A 23,201-nucleotide genomic window follows, 5' to 3' on the forward strand; every position below is an offset into this window, starting at 1 on the left:
ATATAAGAAATAGTAGCTGTTTTCAATAATGGATTTATAAATAGAGAGTTGCAAAACTACACAGAACAACAAAACATAACTAAAACATTTAGAATATCCAGCAAAGCGGAATGTACATGCTTCTTAGTGTCTATAAAATGGAATGGTTGGGATAAAGGAAGGGTGGATATGGGAGCAGGGAAGCACATATCTTAATTAAGGGAGCCATCTTAGGGTTGGCAAGAGACTTGAACCTAGAAGGGCTCCCAGGTGCCCAGGGCAATTTCCCCAGTTAGTTTCTTGGGCAGCTGAGGATAGGGAACCTGAAATAGCCCTATCCTATAGCCATACTGATGAATATCTTGCATATCACCATAGAACCTTCATCTGGCGATGGATGGAGATAGAGACAGAGACCCACATTGGAGCACTGGAATGAGCTCCCAAGGTCCCAATGAGGAGCAAAAGGAGGGAGAACATGAGCAAGGAAGTCAGGACAGTGAGGGGTGCACCCACCCACTGAGACAGTGGAACTGATCTATTGGGAGCACACCAAGGCCAGCTGGACTGGGACTGAAAAAGAATGGGATAAAACCAGACTCTCTGAACATGGAGGACAATGAGGCCTGAGGAGAAGCCAAGGACAATGGCACTGGGTTTTGATCCCACTTCATGTTCTGGCTTTGTGGGAACCTAGCCAGTTTGGATGCTCACCTTCCTAGACGTGGATGGAGGGGGGAGGACCTTGGACTTTCCACAGGGCAGGGAATCCGGACTACTCTTTGGACTGGAGAGGGAGGGGAAGAGAAGTGGGGGGAGGGGGAGAGTAAGGGGAGTAGGGGATGAGGAACGGGAGGAGGGGGAGAGGAGTGGGAGGAGGGGGAGAGAAATGGGAGGCTGGGAGGAGGCGGAATTTTTTTTTTCAATAAAAAAAAAATTAAAAAAAAATGTTTCCAGGACAGACCATCTTTAAACCAATATTTTACTTGGTAAGCAAGTCTTAACAAAGAAAGGAAGATTTGAATTACCAAAGTATGCATTTTGATTATAGTGGAAGTAAATGAACAGCACAAGAAAAGTTAGAAAATTTCTATCGCAAGTTGATCTATAAATAAGTAACTCAGAAAGACACAGAGAAAGAAAAATAAGGGAGAATGGAATTTGGCAAACATGGATCAAAGCCCTGGAAACACAGACTATGCTGGGATCTGAGCCTGTGTTCCTGGCATAGGCCCTGCTAGTCTGGATTGCACATAACACGCTGTCATCAGTAACTGTGCACTGGGAAAAGTCACTCAAGTATTGAAAACCGCACACTCAACTAAAACAAGAGCAATAAGTAGATGAGAAGGTGGTGGATGGGGAAAACAAGCAAACAACCAAAAAAACCAAAACAGACAAATAAATGAACAAACAAAAAACCCAAGCCTGCTGGAAAGCCCTGAGGAGTGACAGATTGACTGCAAGGATGACTCCCATGCCAATGAATTATGTTATTTCAACACACACACACACACACACACACACACACACACCAAAACCAGGAAACAGGAAAGTACTAGAGGAAAAGAGGTTCTTTGCCTTACCAATGAAACCACACCTAGCTTGCAAACACATGTGCACCCACATGGAAGAAAAATGAAATGGCTATTAACTTTGTGATGGAAAATGAAGCAATTCACCCATGCTCAGTTTTGACTTCGTTTCGATGATGTAAACTTGGACTTCTTGTGTGGGAGAACTTGATAATACTCTGCTGGAGGAATGGGAACAGGAAAGGAAAGTGGACACTGGTGGGTGGGTGAAAAATATACCTCAGTCACAATGAAGCAGGGAGAGATAGTAACAGAAATTCGATTGGAAAAATTGGATTGGAAAAATCAATCTAATGAGACAATTTAAGAGATTGGAATCAGTATCAGAAGACCTAGCAAGGAGAAATGAGTAACTGCATCTGAAGGCCACGATGAAGGGCAGCTAAAGAAAGAAAATAGCAATTATACTTTGAACTGCATATCTTTAATATTATTTACCCTTTAAAATATATTATATATTTTTTAAAAATATAAATATATTATTTATGTTTATTTTGTTATATTTATTTTTGATATTTATGTATTTATATTGCTATTATATATTATTTATATTTATTATATTTAACTTGGGTTAAAAACACTTTCTCTCCTCCTAACAGGACATCATACATCAGTCATGGGTGTAGTTATTAATTCACATACGAAAAGTGACTTAAGAAGCTGGGCTCTTGGCAGGTGGTTAAAAAGCAAAGGCCATGAGATTCATGTAGTAGAAGTACATTGGTTTTAGCATGAATTTCAGAGGTGACTATCTTCATGCCTGACTAAAAATGGCACCTTGGGAGACACCAACTTTAGTGAAAGTCTTGTAAATTTTGCAGAGGTCATAATATTCAAAAAGTAGGAGTTTACAATAATTCTGTTTGGTGGAGCTTAGATGCTTACATCTGCAAACCTAACAGTCAGCAGACAAAAAAAAAAAAAAAAAAAAAAAAACAAAGGAGGACCTCAAGTTGGGGGCCCTGTCTATAACAAACAAAAAACCTTTCTTAGTTTAATTTATTTAAAATACCTTAGAAATATCTCCAAAATATCTCTTAAAATTTTAGGTGGGGATACCAAGTTAAAAAAGCTATTCATACACATTGACTATAAAATATGTGTGTTTTATCTAGTAAATGCTTGTGTTTTCCTGATGAGCCATCATTCTGTGAGCTGTTGTTCACGTGTGGCTGTGACAACTGCAGATTCTATGCATCTCTACAAATGAGGAGTCTTTAGAACCCAATGGCGTCCATGGGAGGGGTTATCAATTAAAGAATACTTTTCAGCTGAATGTGGGGGTACACACCTGTAATCTCAACATTGACCAGGCAAGATCTAGAAAACTGGCAATTTAAGGACAACCTAAACTGGATAGCTAGTTCGCTAGTTTACAGGCAACCAGGGCAATAAAGTATTGCTTTGTCCAAAAAATGGGGGACTGATAAAATAAAAAGAACTGAAGAAATAAAAGGAGAAAAGGAAAGGAAATGAGAAAATGGAAGTAAACAAGGAGAAAATAAGAAACAAATACCAGGGTGCAAAAGGACAATGAGAAAACAATACACTGTAGTATGAGGGACTCAAGTTCCTTTAACCAGAAGGAACTAGGCTTTGACCAACGTGGTTCCTCACTATTATACAAGAACTTTTGGAATATTTTTTACAATATGAAACTCAGCCAAAGAGGACAGAAGAGACTGCTTAATAGTTAAACATCCTTACTGTTCACCTAGGAGACCTGGGCTTGGTTCAGCAGGAGGTGAACGAGATTAGCAATAGACAGGCTAAAAGAGATGAGGTGCAGCCCACGAGGATTCAACCCTACACAGTATTACAGGTGACTAAGCCTTCCCCAGGGATGAGCACATCAATTGGTCACTCAAGTTCAGCTCTGAAAACACATGTCCCAGTAACAATACATAGACTGAGCGGGTCATATTTATGTAGTTAGGAATATATATCTGCATACACATACATGTACCTATACATATGTGCATGTAACAACAAGCAATTTATTTAAGAGGGGTCATGAATTTGAAAGGGAGCAAGGAAGGGTTCGGAGGGAGGAATGGGATGGGAAAAATGTTGTAATTTTGAATAATCTCAAGAAGTAAAAGAAATTAAAAATCATTTAAGGAAACAAACAGGAAGGTGAGGAATGATTTAAGGGAGGGTGAGGGTCCAGGCAGGAAACATTCCATGCACAAAATATACTCGAGTGTACTATATAACAGTTCTCAGTACAACAGATGATACAGGGAAAATGGAAAACAAAATGACAATGAATGACATCTGATAATTTTTAAAAGAAGTGTATTTAAAAGGTTCTTGAAATAATATAGATAATGGAGTTACTAGAAAAGGGTTTCTATGAACCCATAATATTCTCTGCTCTTAGAGACTCTATATTCTCCTCCACTCCTCACCATGACCTGGGGTTAAAAGAACTTTCTAGATTTGGTTTAGCTTAGTTTGGTTATTTTTTCTTTTTTAAAAAATTAAGTACATTTAATCAATTATTTAATTAATTACCCATATCAACCTAAGTAGCTCAGCTCCAGTCATTAAAACATTTCACTATCAATTCCTATTGGCACAACAAAGAAATTTAGTATTAAAAATATTGTTATTGTCATGTCAAAGGGTGAAAATAGAGCAACTGGATGTCTTAAATAAGAAATACCATGTATAAGTAAACTCTATCTTAATTAAAAACTCAATTAAAAACTCTTTAAAATTAAGTATGTCCGAACAAATATATACATATATAATGATACTTTAAAATGAATCATTAATTTCAAGTACTAGCTATAATTTCTGGTCCTTACACGATTTCATTTGGAACACCAAACAGCTTTAAATGAGGGGGAGTTCCCCAAGCTTACAGCAAACACAAGCAGAAAATAACGATTAAAAGACAGTCCTAAAATAATAGTTAGCATTATTGTTTGGAAGGTAAAATTGCACAAACAGGCCATGTAGTGTGTTCCATGATTACACTATTTTCATATAAATGAAGGAAAGTGCAAGTTGAGCCATTTGCTCAGGACTTCAAGGTTAATTTTTTATTGATGTTTAGGTTTATCAAAGTGCAAAGGTTCTGCTGCTCTGGTCTGTTCCCTTCCATAGCTCTTTGGAGTCATGCCAATGTCTTCCATGATAGGCCTACAATAACTTAGTGACCTGCGCTTTAGAAGCATTTCCTGGAGTTATTATCTGCCTGTTTATATAAAAACACTGGTATCAAATTCAGGAATAATGCATTATCGGATATTATTGAACAATTACTAGCCAATGCCTTCACTTCAGATCAGCCTGACTGATGTGGGATTTCCCTCTGTATGCTGTGATTACCATTAATGAATAAAGAAACTGGCTTGGCCTGTTGATAGGGCAGAACTTAAGTAGGTGGAGAAAACTAAATGGAATGCTGGGAGTAGGAAGGCAGGAAGAGAAGCCATGGAGCCCTGCTGGAGACAGATGCTGGAACCTTGCCAGCAAGCGACGGACCTCGTGGTAAAATATAAAATAATGGTTAATTCTAGATGTAAGAGCTAGCTAGCAATATGCTTAAGTAATTGGCCAAGCAGTGTTTTTAATAATATAGTTTCTGTGTAATTATTTCAGGGCTAAGTGGCTAGGAACCAACAAATGGTTTCCCACTTTTCATACTTCACTTGACCAACATAGGTTGTGATTCTGATTTTCTCAGATATTGAACAATCATACAGGAACAGCTCCTGGTGGACTTTTCAAAGTGTTAAAATCTAATTTTCTTTTAAGCAACTATTTTACGTGTTTTTTTGTTTATATAGGTGTCTGATATTTATTGTATTCATTATTTATTTTGTTCATGTGTATGTGCATGTTTGTGTGTGTGTGTGCAGGTACGTGTGTGTGTATGCGGGTGCATGTGTGCACACGCATGCATGCATATGTATGCATGTGCCACAGTGTATATATGGATATCAGATTATTGATTATATCATGGGAGTATTAGGGATCAAACTCAAAGCATCAGGATTGGAAATAAACACTCTTATGGGCTAAGTAATCACCTCAGTTCTTGTCTTGTTATTTGAGACAGGATCTTGCTATAACCCTAGCTAAAACTTGAATTCACTATGTAGACCAGGCTGCCACTAAACTTGTGGCAATCCTCCTGCATGCTGAGATTACAGGCATACACTACCCAAACTGGCTTAAGTGATTGTTTCTCAATTCGTATTATACATTACCCATGTAGGAGTTAGTCCACTTTGGTTATTTTAGAGTTTGCAAGGCACCTTAAATGTTAGCTAAGACCCTTACTGTTTTGATGAAGAACCTGAAGCCAAGTTACAGCCTAAGTCACATGAAGATGTTAGCAAGGTTCATGTCTCCAAATCTCCACACTATAGATTCTAAAATTTTCAAATTTTGAAATGGATTTAAAAATAAATTATAACTATGTGTATGTATCCATGTGTGGGTTTTTAAATTTGAGTGCAGTTCTAGAAGAGGCAAGAAGGGGGTCTAGATCACCATCAGGGCTGGAGTTAATGGTGGTTGTGAGCCTTCTACGGTAGGTGCTTGGAACCAAACTTAGGTCCTCTATAAGAGTAACAAGTGTTCAGCATATCTCCAGCCTCTTTTTACCTTGGTTCTAAGATACAGCTAAGTTGATTCTGCTAAAATTTCAATGTAATATCTTATTTGAAAGTATGAAAATGCTTAAAATAAACACTATATTCTTACCTGTAAGAACCGTACATCACTTTCTGGCAGTCAACTAACAAAAATTTCTGTTCCATTTTCCCATGGAATTTTGCTCCAGTTTTTGAAAGATAATCTTGACCTCTTACTGTCCGTACTCGAATGTTCTACAATTATATGCAAACATAAAGTAAAATTACATCTAGAAGTGAGACATTTTGAAAAGCAAATAAATAACAGTGTAAACACATCAAAAACATTGCATTGATTGACTGATTGATTTGAGACAGAGTTTCTCTGTGTAACAGTTCTGACTGTCCTGGAATTTACTCTGTTGACCAGTTTGGTCTTGAACTCACAGAGATCCACTTGCCTTTGCCTCTAGTTTTAAAGGTGTGGGCTACTACTGCCTGGTACCAAAACAATTAATTGAAACAAACTTTTAAAACACATAAAAATTCATTAAGAAAATTGCAAACATTGCCCTACAATTACATACTCATGAAAGAGAACCATTCCAAAATACTTTTAGCACAGCTTAAATGAACATATTTTCTTTTTACACAGAATTATTTCATAAACGATACTAGATTTCACTATGAGAAATACTTTCCAACTATAATAGCATAAAAATCTTGACATAAGTCAAATGTCAATGAAAGCACTAATTCAAGTGATTTGACAAAGCAACACGTATCAAATTACAGGATCACTTGCCAAAAGTTTCAGAGTTGTATATGTGAGACAGAGTCACTAACTATTGCTGGTGGCAACAAGAATACCCAGATATCCTCTCAAGAAGCACATTTCAGAACAAACAGGCCTTCCAATCTTCTTCCAAACATCACTCTGTCTCCATTGTTTTGTCTTTTTCTTTTAATTTTTTTTTTTTGGCTAATTTATCTTAACATGACTCAAATTTGAATAGAATGAAAACAGTAAGCAAAAATATATGAAAAAACATAAAATTCTTACCCTGAGACGTTGAATTTGACAACCTTGTTTTTCAGTCATAGTTAGAAAATGATTAAAATTGGACTCATCAAGTAAAATATATACAGATATGCCTCGGGTTGATGCCTCTACTATTTCTTTGAAAATATCCACATCAGTAAACATATCCATCACTATGGCAATGACCTGTTAAAGACAAAAATATGAGACAGCTTTAGAAAACTAATAAAGATTATGAAATTGCTTTAGTTTTAGTAGAAATCAAAGAAGATAGGAAGCAATTAAGCACATCACTTATAAATGCATATATATGTGTGTCATTTCTAAAGTATGATAATGCATACAAATAAAAACAGAATATATGCAAATCTGTAACTTGGCAATCCTCATGTCAGTCTAGGATAATAGACATCAACACCTCAGCCATTTCCACAATTAAAGGCATATCCAAACATGCTCTCCACAGTTGTTTATAAACCAAAGATAGCAAGGGAGTTTTAAATTTTTTCTTTGATGGCATCCAGGCAAAAGTGGGATTGTGGAAACTGTCTGAAGAATGAAGGTGTTGGAAGAGTAGAAGAGAAGAGTATCTAGGAAATGATGAAAGACAGGAATGAAGAACAGGGTGTTATATGTATCTGTGTCCCTGAAATTAACTTATAGATAGAAACAGCAAAAATTAACTTCTACAACATAAATAGTCAAAGGTCAATATGCCTAAGAAAGAAACACCTTTAAAAACAGGCCTCTACTGCTGAGTAGTACTCTAATATGTATATATTCCATACTTTCTTCATCCATTCTTCATTTGAAGGGCATCTAGGTTGTTTCCAGGTTCTGGCTATTACAAACAATGCTGCTATGAACATAGTAGAGCATATACTTTTGTTGTATGATAAGGCCTCTCTTGGGTATATTCCCAAGGAGACAGAGACAGAGACCCACATTGGAGAACCAGACTGAAATCTCAAGGTCCAAATCAGGAGCACCAGGAGAGAGAGCACTAGCAAGGAACTCAGGACCGCAAGGGGGGCACCCACACACTGAGACAATGGGGATGTACTATCGGGAACTCACCAAGGCCAGCTGGCCTGGGTCTGAAAAAGCCTGGGTTAAAACCGGTCTCGCTGAACATAGCGGACAATGAGGACTACTGAGACCTCAAGAACAATGGCAATGGGTTTTTGATCCTACTGCACATAAAGGATTTGTGGGAGCCTAGGCAGTTTGGATGCTCACCTTACTAGACCTGGATGGAGGTGGGTGGTCCTTGGACTTCCCACAGGGCAGGGAACCCTGATTGCTCTTTGGGCTGACGAGGGAGGGGGACTTGATTGGGGGAGGGGGAAGGAAAGGGGAGGCGGCAGTGGGGAAGAGACAGAAATTTTTAATTAATTAATAAAGAAATAAATAAATTAAAAAAGTAAAAAACAGGCCTCTAAGCTGGAGTGCATCTTATTTGAAGAAAAAGAGAATGGTTTAATTGGCTTAGCACTTTCGGTGCCAAGCACAACTACTGACAACTTCTAATGTGATTGGCAGTAAGATGGAAGTTCCCAACCTTGTAAAACTTGGATTAGCCTGCAGAAAGGCATTTTTGAGGGACATGGAGCAGCAGATAAAAGGGATCAGGGCTTCCTGACACTGAGGAGTGGAGTGACAGGCTCAGCACAGAAATACCAGTGACAGGGTCTGCTTGAAACGAAGTGCAGCTCTCTCCCTACGGACAGGACAGCTTGTGGGAGAATCATGGGAGAGCAAAACCATTTTTATTTACTCCTATACAACATTTATGCACAACACTGGATCATTCTTAAGTTATATAAGATGGTCTTATATATTCTCGAGATCACCTGTAAAAGGCAGTGCAATCAGGCTTGGGGGAAGCAGACTTTCTCTGGCTCCTCCCATTGCTTTCCTGTGTATGGACTGTTGTGGGGTGGGGGGCAGAGGAAGAGAAAAGCAGGAGAAAACCATCTCATTTGCTGTCTTGAGAATATCCTTCATGATCTCAAGTACATGATGTCTTCAATTCACATCCATGAGTGTTAACTTATAGTACTGTGGTTAATAAATATTAATGAAGGAAAGATTTAAAAAAATAATTCATAGTTTATAAAACAAATTCTAAAATATATTTCTGACATGGTCAGGCAGTACTTTTTGACTAGAAAACAGTTTAAATAAAGAAACATTACTATCCAAAATATTCTTTTTAACCAATATATATGAAGTCATTTTAATTTACCAGGAACTCTCATGTAACAAGTCATTTTAGACTTTGAAAAGGGACAAAAGCCCAATTCATAGGGTTTTGTTTGGAAAAGTGATTGAAATCATTCAGTCAGTGAATGATGCGATCATACCGAGAGTAGAACAAATACCATTCTTTCTTGTGTGACAGATAAGAGACTAAGTCAAGACCTAGATACTAGATTATACATCTTCAGCAAGCTTATCTGTGGCCGGCCAAGTCTGGCTCCTTCCCAGACATCTGTTTTCTGTCCCCTAACTTAGTGTCTGGAAATTACATGAGCTCTACAAAGCGGCAGAAGGCTACATAGCATGAGGGGGATTAGTCGTGGTCCAGAACATTGACCAGAAGTAACGTATATTCAGCTTGACCTGAACATACTGCATGCTCATTGTGCTCTAGAAAATGACCACAATGACTACATTTAAGCAAAGAAGAAGTAAAAGAAATATCATATCTAGGTTTGATATAGGAAATACAATACAAATTCTGAAAAGAGAATACTGCTCATTGTAACCTACTGGGAATATACAAAATGAAAGCACCTATTCTACAGATTTATCTATTTACAGATTGTAAAACCCTCTTTATGAATGAGATCATGATGTTAATCTTTATAACTGTACCAAGACAAAGTCTGTTATCTCAGCTACTGCTCTATCGCCATGAACAGACATGATGAACAAGGCAACTCTTATGAAAGAGAGCACTTAACTAGGGCATGCTTAATGTTTCGGAAAGTTAGTTCATGGTCATGGCAGGAAGCAGGCAGGCATAGCACTGGAGCAGTAACTGAGAGTTTTACATCCTGATTCACAGGCAGCAGGCATAGAAAAAGCCAGACTGGGCCTGTCCCAGGCTTTTGAAGATTCTATCACTCTCAGTGACTCACCTCCTCCAACAAGGACACGCCTACTCTTTTCTAAGAGCCACACCTCCCAATCCTTCTCCAGTAGTTTCCCTAACAAGGCAGCCAGCATTCAAACATATCATAGTATGAGGCCTTTTTCATTCAAACCACCATACATGCATAGTGCAAATCAGTGAATTTTGTTTTTAAATGGAAAGTTTGTAGTATGTTGGAAAGAAAAGCGTCCACTGTGATGCTGAAGACAAATGCCTGAATTTTTTTCAGAAAAATGGTTCATGATTGCCAGGATTTTCTTTTGAGTCTTATTTGGTTTCCTCTATGCAACTAGCTAGCAAGATATCTTCATAGGACCTATTTGCTTAATAAGTCTGGGTGAATGATCTGCACTCACTTAGTTGCTATCAGCACTCTCAACGGGTTTCATTTTAAGGGATTCTGACTTCCCGGTAATCATCTAAAGTGAGACAGGAAGATTTATTTTTTTCTGGCATAAGAAATAAAATACTTTGTAAAGATAAAAAGGTTAATGCAATTTTATAATAAGTATTTAGAATAAAATTAAACACAACTAAAAATTATTAATAATTGTGTAATGGAAATCAAAGAAAATGAGGACTTAAGAGATATATATTTCTAAGTCTGCAAAAACCTGTCAAAAATTATGAGCTAATAGGTTTCAAAAAAAAAAAAAAAACAAAAAGAAGCTGATATGGGGAGCAAATGTCTCTGGCCCTTATTCATGAACAGCTTAAGTAAGAACTAATAGCTTGTAACTGTAGATCAACTACTTCGATTTGTCATAAATTAAATGGAAAAGTCACTGAAATGACTCTCGCTACAATAAATCAACTAGGCTAGAGAAGATTTTACATGCATTAAGTTCTAAAATTCTAAGCGGCAGCAACTCTTTTCTACTCTTGATAATAATGTCTAAAGTAATGTAAATAGGGCTTCTCCCCTTAACTCTAACAGATAGAATCACTCTCACATACTGAAAGTAAAAATTAAATTATCCTAGAGATTTCAGGAGCTTACTATTCAAAATTGATTTACAGAAAAATAACCAAACTTCATGTCTATATTCCAAATGATCTCGAGTATGTAAAAAAAGGTATTTCATTTTTCTTCATAACTTAACAAGATACACTGTACATTATTTACAAAAGTCTAAACCATCACTAATTGGCAAAAGTGAGAAAAATCTAGTATAGAATATATAATACAAATTAACAGAAGAAGTGAAGGGAAAGAAAGCACTAATTGATACATATGTATGGCAACTCAGAGGAGACTTGGAGTAAGGATTATCCACATTACTTGCATAATATGGGATCCAAAGTGCCTAGGGCAAACATGAAATTTTTGATTTTACCTTTTCTTTTAACTTAAGCAAACACAGAATCTATACAAGTAAGCAAGCTTACTTTTGAAAATAACTTCAGTGGGGGACTTGAAAACGAATTATGAGGGAAGAGAGAAGAAGGCATAAATGAAATTGCAAAGGGCCCATAGTCCTTTCTTTGATTTAAAAAATTCAATCATTTCACATGTTCTAATTTCTTCATACTTTTTCCAAATTGACTTTTCCTGAAGCTTGAACTAGCAAGTATACTAAGCATGGGCTCCGAAACCAACTGTGTCAGAGGTCTTAGACAGAGCAGGGAATGGGGGGAGGGACCGCAGTACCCTCCACTTCTGTTTTCTACCAAGATAATCTAGCTTGTGTGATCATACAGCCCGCCTTACAAAACCTCACAGGGAACACTGTGGAAAGGCAAAGGCTAGAGAGACAGAAATGGAGAGGAGGAAGCACCTCAGCAGATTCTGACCTACCAAAAATCAACCAATTAAAATGCCTCCAGCTGGGTGCAAGCCAGCTCTAGGAGCACAAAAGGAACGCTCTAGAAATAGAGTTCTCTAACCAGTCACAAAATCCAAGTCAAATTGGATAGAAGTCCTCAAAATATAATACTTTGCTGAAGAAAGCATGACAGAAAGAAGTCAGAAGCATAGAATGAACAAGAGATTTTGGACAACACCCCAAACTACAAATCAGCTTTGAATAGTAAGTTTTTTAGATACTAAATATAACTTGGTTCTCCTATTTAATGTGTGAAAATGAAGCACTTCAAATATAAACAAAGGGCACTGGATTACTAAAACACTAGCAAAAATAAAAAAAACTTCACAAAACATTTGTGAACAAAGGAAATCAAAATGGAGAAATAATATAAAATATGGGAGAATATATTTGCTAACTACATGCCTGAGAAGTGAATGACATCCAGAACACGTAGAAAACGTCAAATTTCAAGAGCAGAAAGACAAATAGCATGACCTAGAAGTAGGCAACAGAATAAAACATCATATACCAGAAAGTAACACAAATATTTAATAAATAAAAAATAGTTAATAGGTATAAATACCAATAGTTAATAAGTACAAAAACCACTCAACATTACTAATGATCAACAAAATTTATATTAAAACTATACTGAGATATTTCCTCACCGCAATAAGAATTATTATTACAAAAATATTAATCCTAACAAGTGGTAGTAAAAATATGAAGGAAAAACAAGGAGGAAAAGTACATGCATACTTTTGGCGGCAAAACAATCAAAAAAGATGTTATGAAAAACAATGTGGACCAAAAGGACTAAATTGCAGAACTACCAAGGACTCCTAGGTGAGTGGGGACATAGAACACTTGGTAGAAGACAGAAGCAAAGGGCGGGTGAATGAATCTCATTCATACTGGATTGCCTACCTGACTGGAACCCACAAGTGGCAACAGCTGAGGAAGCAGAGAGCAAACTTTATCTAAGCAAGGATAAGGTACCCAGGTACATAGAACCACAATATTAGATGGGGCAGTGGAAATGGGGAGCAGGTTAGAGTTGACTTAGGGTAGGGTATCTAGGTGTGCAGAGCCAAGGTGACATATGCAAGGATTGCCCCGAGTTGTGCTGACCCATGGACATGACTCACAGTTGCTGACTTTGCAGAACTTGCTGACTCTGAGGGGGAGACTAATGTTGGACCTGAAAAGCCTAAATATCAGTTCTTAACATTTCAGGCCAGCAAAACTTAGATCTCTTCTGAACATTGCAAACCCCTATACAAAAAATAAAAGGGGTAATTTGAATTAAAAAGAAGATAAAAGTGAGGAAGAAGAAGAAAAGAAAAGAAAAAAAAACCTCAGCTAACACTAATGCCAGACACAAAAGTCCCAGTGTAGAAACAAACACAACACAAAAAGCAAAGCAACACCTACCCTCCAAAATGCACCAATCTCGTAGGAGCGGACTCAAAAGACAGTGACTTGAAAGAACCCTCAAAGAGCACAAAAGAACAATAAGAAGTACGTTTGATCAACACAAAGACATCATGAAGTAATCCAAGAGAACAAAAACAAACAAGTGAATGACGTAATGAAGTCAATTCAGGAGGTGAAAGTTGGTTTCAGTAAGAAGACTGTGGAAGAAAAGTCAGGCTGAAATGATATGGGAAATGGAAATTTTCATGAAAAGCCTCACCAAAAGAACACATCATGTGGAGAACAAAAGTACAAGGGCTTGATGAGAAGAAAGAGGAAATGGGTCATTCATTCAATCGGAAAATTTTAAAGTATATGAGGTGAATGTAGGAGAAATTAGACCCTATGTGAAAGGGTCTTTGAATTATGGGAACAGAAGAATTGCATGGGAAATGCATGGAATTTTCAACAAAACTGTAGACTGCTTCCCAAAGGCATGGTCATCCAGCTTCAAAACTCATGCACATTTTTCAGAAGATTCCACCTCATCTATTGTTGGCACCCAGTGCATCACAAAGCAAAATTACAACCAGAACCAAAGACAGGAAAGTAGAGCTTCTGAGATGTCAGTGGGTAAAAGTGCTTGCCATCAAGCCTAAGGGCCTGAATCCAGTCCCCAGACTCATAGAACTAATTCGTGAAAGCTGTCCTCTGCCTCCATACATGCACTGCGGAACATGCATAGATACACACATAGACACACACACACACAAATAAATAAGTAAATAAATCTTTTTTAAAAAATTGCAGAAAGATGTGGTTGAGATCTGGGGATTTGGGTGATGAGTAGGAAAAAAATGAGAGAGGTCAAAGATTGAGTGTGACCAGAACATGTATAAAATTGCCAAACATTAAATCAATAAAACTTTTGTTAAAATGTAGAACTACCACATTATCTAAGAACCCCTCTACCCCCCTACAAAGCATACAGTCATAGGAAATTAAATCAGCTTCTCAGGCATCTATATTCCCGTGTTTATTGCAGCACGATTTACAACAGCCAAGAAGTGGGAACAAATTAAATGTTTCCCTAACTGATAAACGGAGAAAGAAAATGTGGTACGTACATATGGTGGAATACTATTCAGCCATAAAATGATGGAATTCTAAGAAATGCCTACCATAAACTCAGACACTTGGTCCCCAGGTGGTGGCACTGTCTTGGGGAGGTTATGTGTCACTAGGGATGGACCTTCAAAATCCAGAGTCTTGACCTGTATGCTTCCTATGAGTGGACCAAAAGGTGACATCTTAGCTTTCTGCTAAAGGTGCCATCTTTCATTCCTCCACTGTCATTGAGACTTCCCTTTGGAAACAAGATAAAGTCTTCCTTAGATACTTTGCTTTGGGCTATGGGTTACAGCAGGAGCAGCAGCAGCAGCAAAACAACAACAAAGCAATTAACACATGCAGAATCTAAAAGAGTTAGCATCACAGAAATGGGTGGTTATGTAGGTACCTTAGTCAAGGGATACAGAGGGAGGAAGGAATAGAGAAAGCTAGCAGTGGGTACTATGCTGTGTTTAGACTGGAGTGGGGACTGCTAATATGCTATTGCATGGTAGGGTGACTACAGATCTTATTATATATATAATCTATATATAATTATAATATATATTNATCTTTATATTATCAAGAGCAAGGGACTTTTAATACCTTCATACTAGTGAAGCAATACATGTTAAGTAAATTGATTTTGATATTGCAATATATACATCACATAGTCCTCCATTAAGATGCACAAGTTTGTGACTATCTATACTGGTTAAAATGAGTAACTTTAAGAACTAAAATGTAAGGATTGTTGCTAAGTAACTACAGATCTAAAGCTGTCTTTTAAGTGGTGTTGCACTGAAGAATGAGGACGATATTTAGTCAAATAATAGGCGTGCATAAAACATAAGGGGAAAGTTGAGTTTGTTTGCACACTCCAAAGAAATCACCGACGTTACCAGGAAATCATGATACACTCATGGCTCTTCAAAGCCCATGCCCGTTACTGTATTTTAATATCTCAAGTTGTACAGATGGCAGAGGAAATAGATGTTCTGTAGCGACACCCTATAACAGCGCTCAAGAACCCAGTATCATATTTGCATATCACATTGTAAGCTTTGCTTTTAATTTTATTATTAAATTTGTCAAACCTTCAGAAAAACTGAAATGACAAATCTATAATCTATTACGAGTATTTTAATACTATATTTTATTTAATTTTGTAGATAAATAGCATGATCTGGGATCAAAATTTAGAATAAAAATGAACATGGTCATCAACCATATTTTTCAATAACACTTGAAGAGAAGGCATCAAGTAGCTATATAAGGCATTGTGCTAAAACAGTTCATTTTTTAGAGACTAGAATCCATTCATTAAAATTAATAAACTTTGTTTTTACTTAATTGCTTGATACTTAATTGTACCAATAATATTTTAAAAGGAAACTTATTAAGGAGAAAATGAATATATTGTAATGAATATCATTTTAAATCATTAAATTGAACCAAAAACCTATTCAAATTGTGATCAATAAGGGAAGAATACAACAAACATTTAAATTTAATTAATCATGTATATAAACATGGCACTAAAATGAGAAACAAAATCAATTTAAATTTAAATGGGAATAAGTTATGAAAAATATTCAAAGGCAGAAAGTTTAAAAAATCATTTTAGAGTTTGTGAAAACTTTCTGTATAAAATCTTAATGTTGGATTAAATAATAATTCCATTTTGTAAACTGGATTGTATTTCCTCAGATATACTCAGCTTTTGAGAGAAGTATACCTGACAAATATCAAATGTTGATAATTTTGTTGAGATGCAGGGTATATATAATGTATTTTCTAGGAGAATAATTATGTGAGGCATTAATTCATAAAACTATAAAGAAACATGTCATTTTTATAATAAAATTATAATCAAACTACTACAATTTACATGCACTTAATTTTCTCTGTATTTTGTTCGATTCGTCTGTTATCTCTATTATCTGTTCTTCACAGCATCAGCTTTCTTAAATTACATGCAGCTGGAACTTGAGAATTTGGCTCTGGTGGTCAGGGAAGGTTGTCTTCAAAGTTAGGAAGTAAGGGGAATAGTTTTCAGGAGATGGTCAAGTTAACCTGGAACCATTTCTCCATGCTACGTAGACTGCGACTACGCCACCAGCAGTTCAAGTTTCTTAAGTCCTTGAATATCTAAGGACAGACACTCTTTACAGAGGAGCAGTACACAGGCACAGAGCACAAGGATGCTTGCAGCTGAACGGTGCACATCTTGTAGTCTGTTATAGCTTCTACTCTCATGTCATCGAGATTAGAATTAAAATCTCACTGTCCAATTCTCAATTTTTTTTCACAATACATGGGAAGTAGAAAGTAGAAAAAGACAAGATCTCCTGAGTAGATTGGGAACATGGGGACTTGCCTTGGGGGAGGGCTGGAGAGGGAGGAGAGAGGCAGGAAGGGGAGCAGAGAAAAATGTAGAGCTCAATAAAAATCAATAAAAAAAAGAAAATTATAATCAGGGTTCCCTGCTGACGAGGGAGGGGGACTTGATTGGGGGAGGGGGAAGGAAAGGGGAGGCGGCGGTGGGGAAGAGACAGAAATCTTTAATTAATTAATAAAGAAATAAATAAATTAAAAAAAGAAAATTATAAACTATAAATACTTTCCTTAAACTGGTTCATAAAATATGTTTGTGGTTAAAAAGGCTTTTTAGTCTGTTATTCTACATATAGAGACTGCACCAACAAAAGCTGAAATAAGAGCACACATCCCAAATGTTCTCATTCAATTAGATCGAATTGTTTCATTAAAAAATTAGAGAAATTATATGCTTATATGTATTGCCCTTTATTGGTATTCTACATTCATGTTATCTGAAAATAAATGGTCCATATAAATCACCAAAAGCCTACAGTTAAGCCGTTACTGTAGTGGAGGTTGATTATTAAAGAAGACAGCAAATGATGAGGACATAATGGGGAAGAAAATCTATATAAAAATTATCCTGCAGCAATCATCAAATTTCACCAGTTTAGCAATATAAAATACAACTTTGAAACTTACTTAACCTCTAAGTGAGTTTCCAAAGAGTGAATAATTTCAATTTTCATACATATGCACAACTAACACTTTAAAAGCTGCATCTACTCTAGCAACATTCAAATTGCAATCTTGATTGGGTTGAGCACAATGTTTCTGAGGCAATTGTAATGCCCCTGAAATCTGGTTTATTTGAGACTTCGTTGGTGAATAAATCAAAGGGTATAGTATAAATATACAGATATTCTTGAAAGCATTAAGAAGTCAGGGAAGAGGAAAATTATTTAAATTATTAAAACATGAAGCACTGCAGTAAGAAATCTCCTCTTTAACTTGGGTTATTGAGCTGATGAAATGCAGCGGTGAGCCTGGAAACTGAATTCAATACCTGATGGGCTGCATAATTTTCAATAATTTAGTTTTAAACTAAATTACAATTAACGAGCATGTAAAAGAGATTCCACCTCCATTCATAAAGTGACTGTAAAGTTCAGAGAGAACCTCACTGCTGCTCCAGACCCAGTGCCATTCCAGATTGCCTTTTGTTTATTTTTAACACTGACTGCAAACCACATATATAAAATATGGGTATTTCAACTCTAGGAAGCCAAACAAGTGCATAGTAACATTCTTAAGACATGAAAAACATTATTAAAAAATACTTCTAATATTCACTATACAGGGTGTCTTTCCCCGTGCCTACCTCTCCTGAATGTGTAGATTCTATTAAGAGCAAATTATATAGAAAAAGAAACAAAAGCCTAATCTCTCAAAAGCCCAATTTCCTCTTTCATGTTGGTATGCATTCGTTTTTATATGGTTCAAACTATTTTATGTAATATTGTGTATTATGTATTTGTCATTATGGGGTATTTTCTTCTTATTAAAAACTGTTGGATGATCCTGCGTGAAAAAAGACTTTTTCTCAAAGAAGTGTGAAGACCACAGCATGCAGACAAAGAGGAGTCAAAAATCTGTTGCAAACATGTAAAACAGAGCATCGAAACCTAGTTGGTTTGGAAGATTCTGCCGTTCAGAGTTCCGGAAGTAATCCAAATTTTCCAAGCAGCTTTCATAATTGAAGCATTTATGGAAAAAATAAAAACTATCTACAGAACTGTATGTATTATTAAGGAAGCCAGCAAAAGAGAACTTCAGTGCTTAATCAGGAAGAGAACAAAGAAAAACAAATAAATACCTGACACCCTCTCTGGCTAGTGCCTTCCACTGGGCAAGTTTCTCCACAGTAGGAAGACAAGTCCCAGGGAAAGAGATGTTTGGGCTTCAAAATCTTCTTTATAACTATAGTTTTGCTAGTGTTTTGATTCCTAATGTAAATGTCTGTGTTTTCTTTTTCTTCCCCTCATATGTACTGGAGATCCAAACTCAATGACCTCTTGTTTGTGTGTGTGGCAAGCATTTTAACAAGCCATCTCCCAAACTTCCTAAATAGGACTTTAAATAAGTACTTTTAGCTTTGTGTGTCTTGGGCTTATAATATTTTTAAAGAGAGAGAGAGAGAGAGAGAGAGAGAGAGAGAGAGAGAGAGAGAGAGAGAGGAGAGAGAAACATAGAATATATATAGGTATATTGGGATGAATGAGAAATGAGAGAGGAATGGAAATATATATACATGTATATATATACATATATATGCCACCCTTTGAGAATCTTAATTATATAAACAGAATGAATAAGAGGCATTTGTTTCTCCACATAAGAATGACATGTTTACATATGCAAATAAAATTAGAAGTGGCCAGGTGTGGTGGCACACACCTCTACTTTCAGCATTCAGGTGATAGAAGTAGTTGGATCTCTGTGAGTTCCAGGCCAGCCTGATCTAAATGGTGGGTTCAAGGACAGGGAAAGCCTACACAATAAGACATTATCTCAAGGACAGGGAAAGGGCTTCACAATAAGATATTATCTCAAAAAATAGATGTAAATAGATGCATATAGTAAGTAGGCAAGCTTTGTAATACAGCGTGAATAGTTCATGATGAATGGTTGAGATATTGAAATCTTGATTTTGTTCTAGTTTCACTGTAATATCTGAAATCTATCCTGATTGATTAAATTCTTGCATATTTGATCTTTAACTTGCTGTATAGCTTCTCTAGAATTCTCCTCACATTCTTGAGAGATCTCAACACATTCTTGAGATCTACTGTACAGCACAGTGATTACACTTAATAATAATATCTTGTATTATTATTTATACATTTTATTAATTAACAAATATTTAATTGTTTTATTAATTTGTCAATAATTTTAATTATTTTAGTTATTATATAATATATTGTATTACAATATATTATAGTTATATTCTAAATTATTAAGAAAAGCTTAAAATTCTCAGTGCAAAAAGTTATAAGAATGGAGGTAATATATTAATTAACTTTGTTTAATAATTGTATAGTACATATATTAAGATATTACACGGGAAGCTGGCAAGATGGCTCAGCTGGTAAAGGTATTTGCTGCCAAGTCTGACCATCTGATTCAATCTCCAGGACATGCCTGGTAGAAGGAGAAAACCGACTCCTGCAAGTTCTTTGACTTCCACACATATACCTTAGTGCATGCACATGCAAGTACATACGTGTGTGCGCACATACATACACACGCTAAATGAATAAATGCAGTAAAATATTTGCCCTTCTTTAAAACAATACGCACATTGTATACCTTAAATATACGTGCATATACATAATACATTTTGCTTTAAAATGTTTTATGCCTATTTATGTCTGTGCAGCATGATCAGAAACATACTGAGGAGTTCATGGTAAAGGGAAACTGGCTTCCACTAGAGTGTCTCTGGCACCTGGCCAATGTGGAAAGCTATTGAGAGGTATCACAAGGGTCAAGAGTGATTCCAATCAGCTCAATAGTTTTACTTTTCCCTGCAGCAGGTAAACAGTCCCTGGTTAAGCAGCATCCATTCTTCCGGCTCTCCTCTTTGAAGAGAGAAGAACAACTTGTCATTATCAGGTGCTTTCAGGCGCTCCTCATATCTGCCTGGCTGGTTCCCACCTTCACTCCACTGCTTCTGCACCTGGGAATCCTCCGGCTACGCTTTTCTTTGTATCTCTTCACTGATTTGCAAGTCCATACATTTCTCACTACTTGCCCTGCAATCCTAGTCTGCCAACTTTTTTTTTTTTCACCAGAGCCATGCATGCTACAACCATAGCAGTCAGAATCACACTGACTGAACCACAGAACAAGAGTGGTGGGCAGTCTAGGCACAGGCAGTGCCACACTGGTGCTAAATGATAAAGTATGTACTGAGCTTGTCAGACAGTGTGAGAAGGATCGGATCAGGGCTGGAGACAGGGGAAAGCTGCGAAATGGAGTGTGTTAAACGTTTTTATTGGAGGTAGCAGTGATCCACATTAGACTAACAACCTTTGGACAACAGTATTTCTAAACGAAAGGCAGCTCCCCTGGATTCAGTCTACAGGGCACCTCAGGACTCTTGGGAGATGGTGATTCTTAGTGGTTTTATTCTAAGATAGACTTGTGTTTAAATTTAATTAATTAGTATATTTTACATCCTGACTGTAGTTTCCCATCCTTCCTCTCCTCCCATTCCCTCTTCTACCCTCCCCTGTCCCCTCCCCCAATCCACTTCTGTTTAAGGTAGACTTGTTGATAAATGGCTGCATGTCAGTTTATGTCCGTGGTTGGTCACTGCCTCCTAAGCCACTAAATATCTGTGAAGATGAAACATTTTACAAAGCCTTTGCTTTGTAAATTAAAAACAAACAAACAAACAAAATCCCAGGAGTAAATAAAGAAAGCAAGGCTGTTTTTAAGAAGAGCCCCCTATGACTTTGCATGACATTTCTGTATCATACAACGCTGAGTCACCACAGCATCTTAAAATGCCATTCTCTGTCAACATGTGATTCATTAAAATCTTTCCCTATTTTAGGAAATTCTTTAACATCATGGGGGATAAAACTGAAGTCTATTTACCATATTATAATAGGCAAAACTTGCTGAGAAAGAGGAGAACCATGGGTAGAGAGACAGGTTTGTAAGCATGAAAACCACTCTTAAGTTGGAGACAGATTACTAACTGCCCTTTTACATGGACATAGGTGTGTTTATTAGGTTTCCCTCCTGCATTGATGTTTTAGTGTAGGTATGTATGGAGAACAAATTCAGAGAAGGTAACAGTATTTAAGGGTGATAGCCTGAAAGGACGACCAATAGAAGTATATTTTGAACTATTTATTATCTTTAGCCTCAGGGTCTTTTCAGACTGTTCAAAAACCCTAGTTGGGCTATGATAGACAGGATGCCCTGTTCTTCCTCCACAAGTGAAGAATATCTGAGATTGCCCTTAACTTAGCAAAGATTTCCAGAGTCAAAGAACGGTCACGTTCTATTGAAAAAATGTAAATTTTGACCTATAGTTGCCTTTTAATGTCCAAATACACAACTACAGTTGCATTCAGTATTATGCATGCTACCCTTGGCAAGTGCTTACGAGCTAGCTGCACCTGTGGCCATGGTGCTTGCAGTTCAGTACCCACATACTTTCTTCTCAGTAGCACAGGGCTGGGAAAAGGAAAGGCCTAGCACAGTCATCAGTTCTGGCATCATTCACTTTCCTGTTTAAGGGAATATTTAAAGTATCCCAAAAATTCGACTGTGAGCTATAGAATCTGTTAAAAATTCCTAAGATGAGCAATGGCAATATATGCACATATGTGTGTGTGTGTGTGTGTGTGTGAGAGAGAGACAGAGAGAGAGAGAGAGAGAGAGAGAGAGAGAATATGCATTCCCATATGTTTTGTCACTGACATACATGAATCTGAAGCAGGGCTTTATAATACATTGGTCATCAACTGTTAACAAAAGCGATGGAATAGTGGGCACTGACATATGTAAAAATGTACTCCATTTTGGGTATAAAAACAATTTATACTTGATAAATATAAAATAAAAGATAAACTAATGACTATCCTTCACCAATACATTTTTATGCCTTCTTTTCCCCTGTAATCTTCAGAAAGAGCATAGGCCCATCAGGCAAAGCTCACATTACAACTGATCTTCATGCTGAGGCCAAAGAGATGGAGCAATGTGGTAGCCCCCCCCCAGACACTTGATGTGGGGGCTGGGAACCCAAATTTGATACTCTGAAAGATGAGCAAGTATTGTGTCACTGAGTTATCTCGCTTGCTCAAATGTGTGCTTTGTATATAAAGACAATGAAAGGAAAGTCACATGTGTTACAGTCTTAGAAGAGTGGTTGACTAGTTAGAACTTCAGCTTATGGAGAGCTGGAATGTTACAGGGTCACAGCTAACAAGCAACAAATATTACGTTGTGCCTTATTTAACTCACAAAATACCCATCTGTTATCTACCTCTGGTGTTTGACCGAGCATTCTCATTACTATTGGGAGAAATCCTTCTTTGGAATGTACAAACAGATCCCTAGCTTCTGCCATTCAAAAGCTAAGAATATCATCAAATA

At 36.8% G+C, this 23,201-nt stretch overlaps 1 protein-coding gene across 1 annotated transcript in view; it reads right to left on the reverse strand.

Moving 5' to 3' along the window:
- Fam83b (family with sequence similarity 83 member B) overlaps positions 1–23,201 on the reverse strand; it is a 72,069-nt gene that overhangs the window by 9,886 nt on the left and 38,982 nt on the right. The window contains exons 3-4 of the mRNA XM_050127582.1: positions 7,230–7,394; positions 6,297–6,421 (exon numbers count right to left, since the gene is read on the reverse strand). Of these exons, the coding sequence (XP_049983539.1) occupies positions 6,297–6,421; positions 7,230–7,394 (290 nt within the window). The remainder of the gene's footprint in view (positions 1–6,296; positions 6,422–7,229; positions 7,395–23,201) is intronic.

Source organism: Alexandromys fortis, unplaced genomic scaffold, assembly GCF_014885135.2.
Source record: "Alexandromys fortis isolate MF-2015 unplaced genomic scaffold, M_Fortis_MF-2015_v1.1 scaffold_22, whole genome shotgun sequence".
Classification (NCBI taxonomy): Eukaryota; Metazoa; Chordata; class Mammalia; order Rodentia; family Cricetidae; genus Alexandromys; species Alexandromys fortis.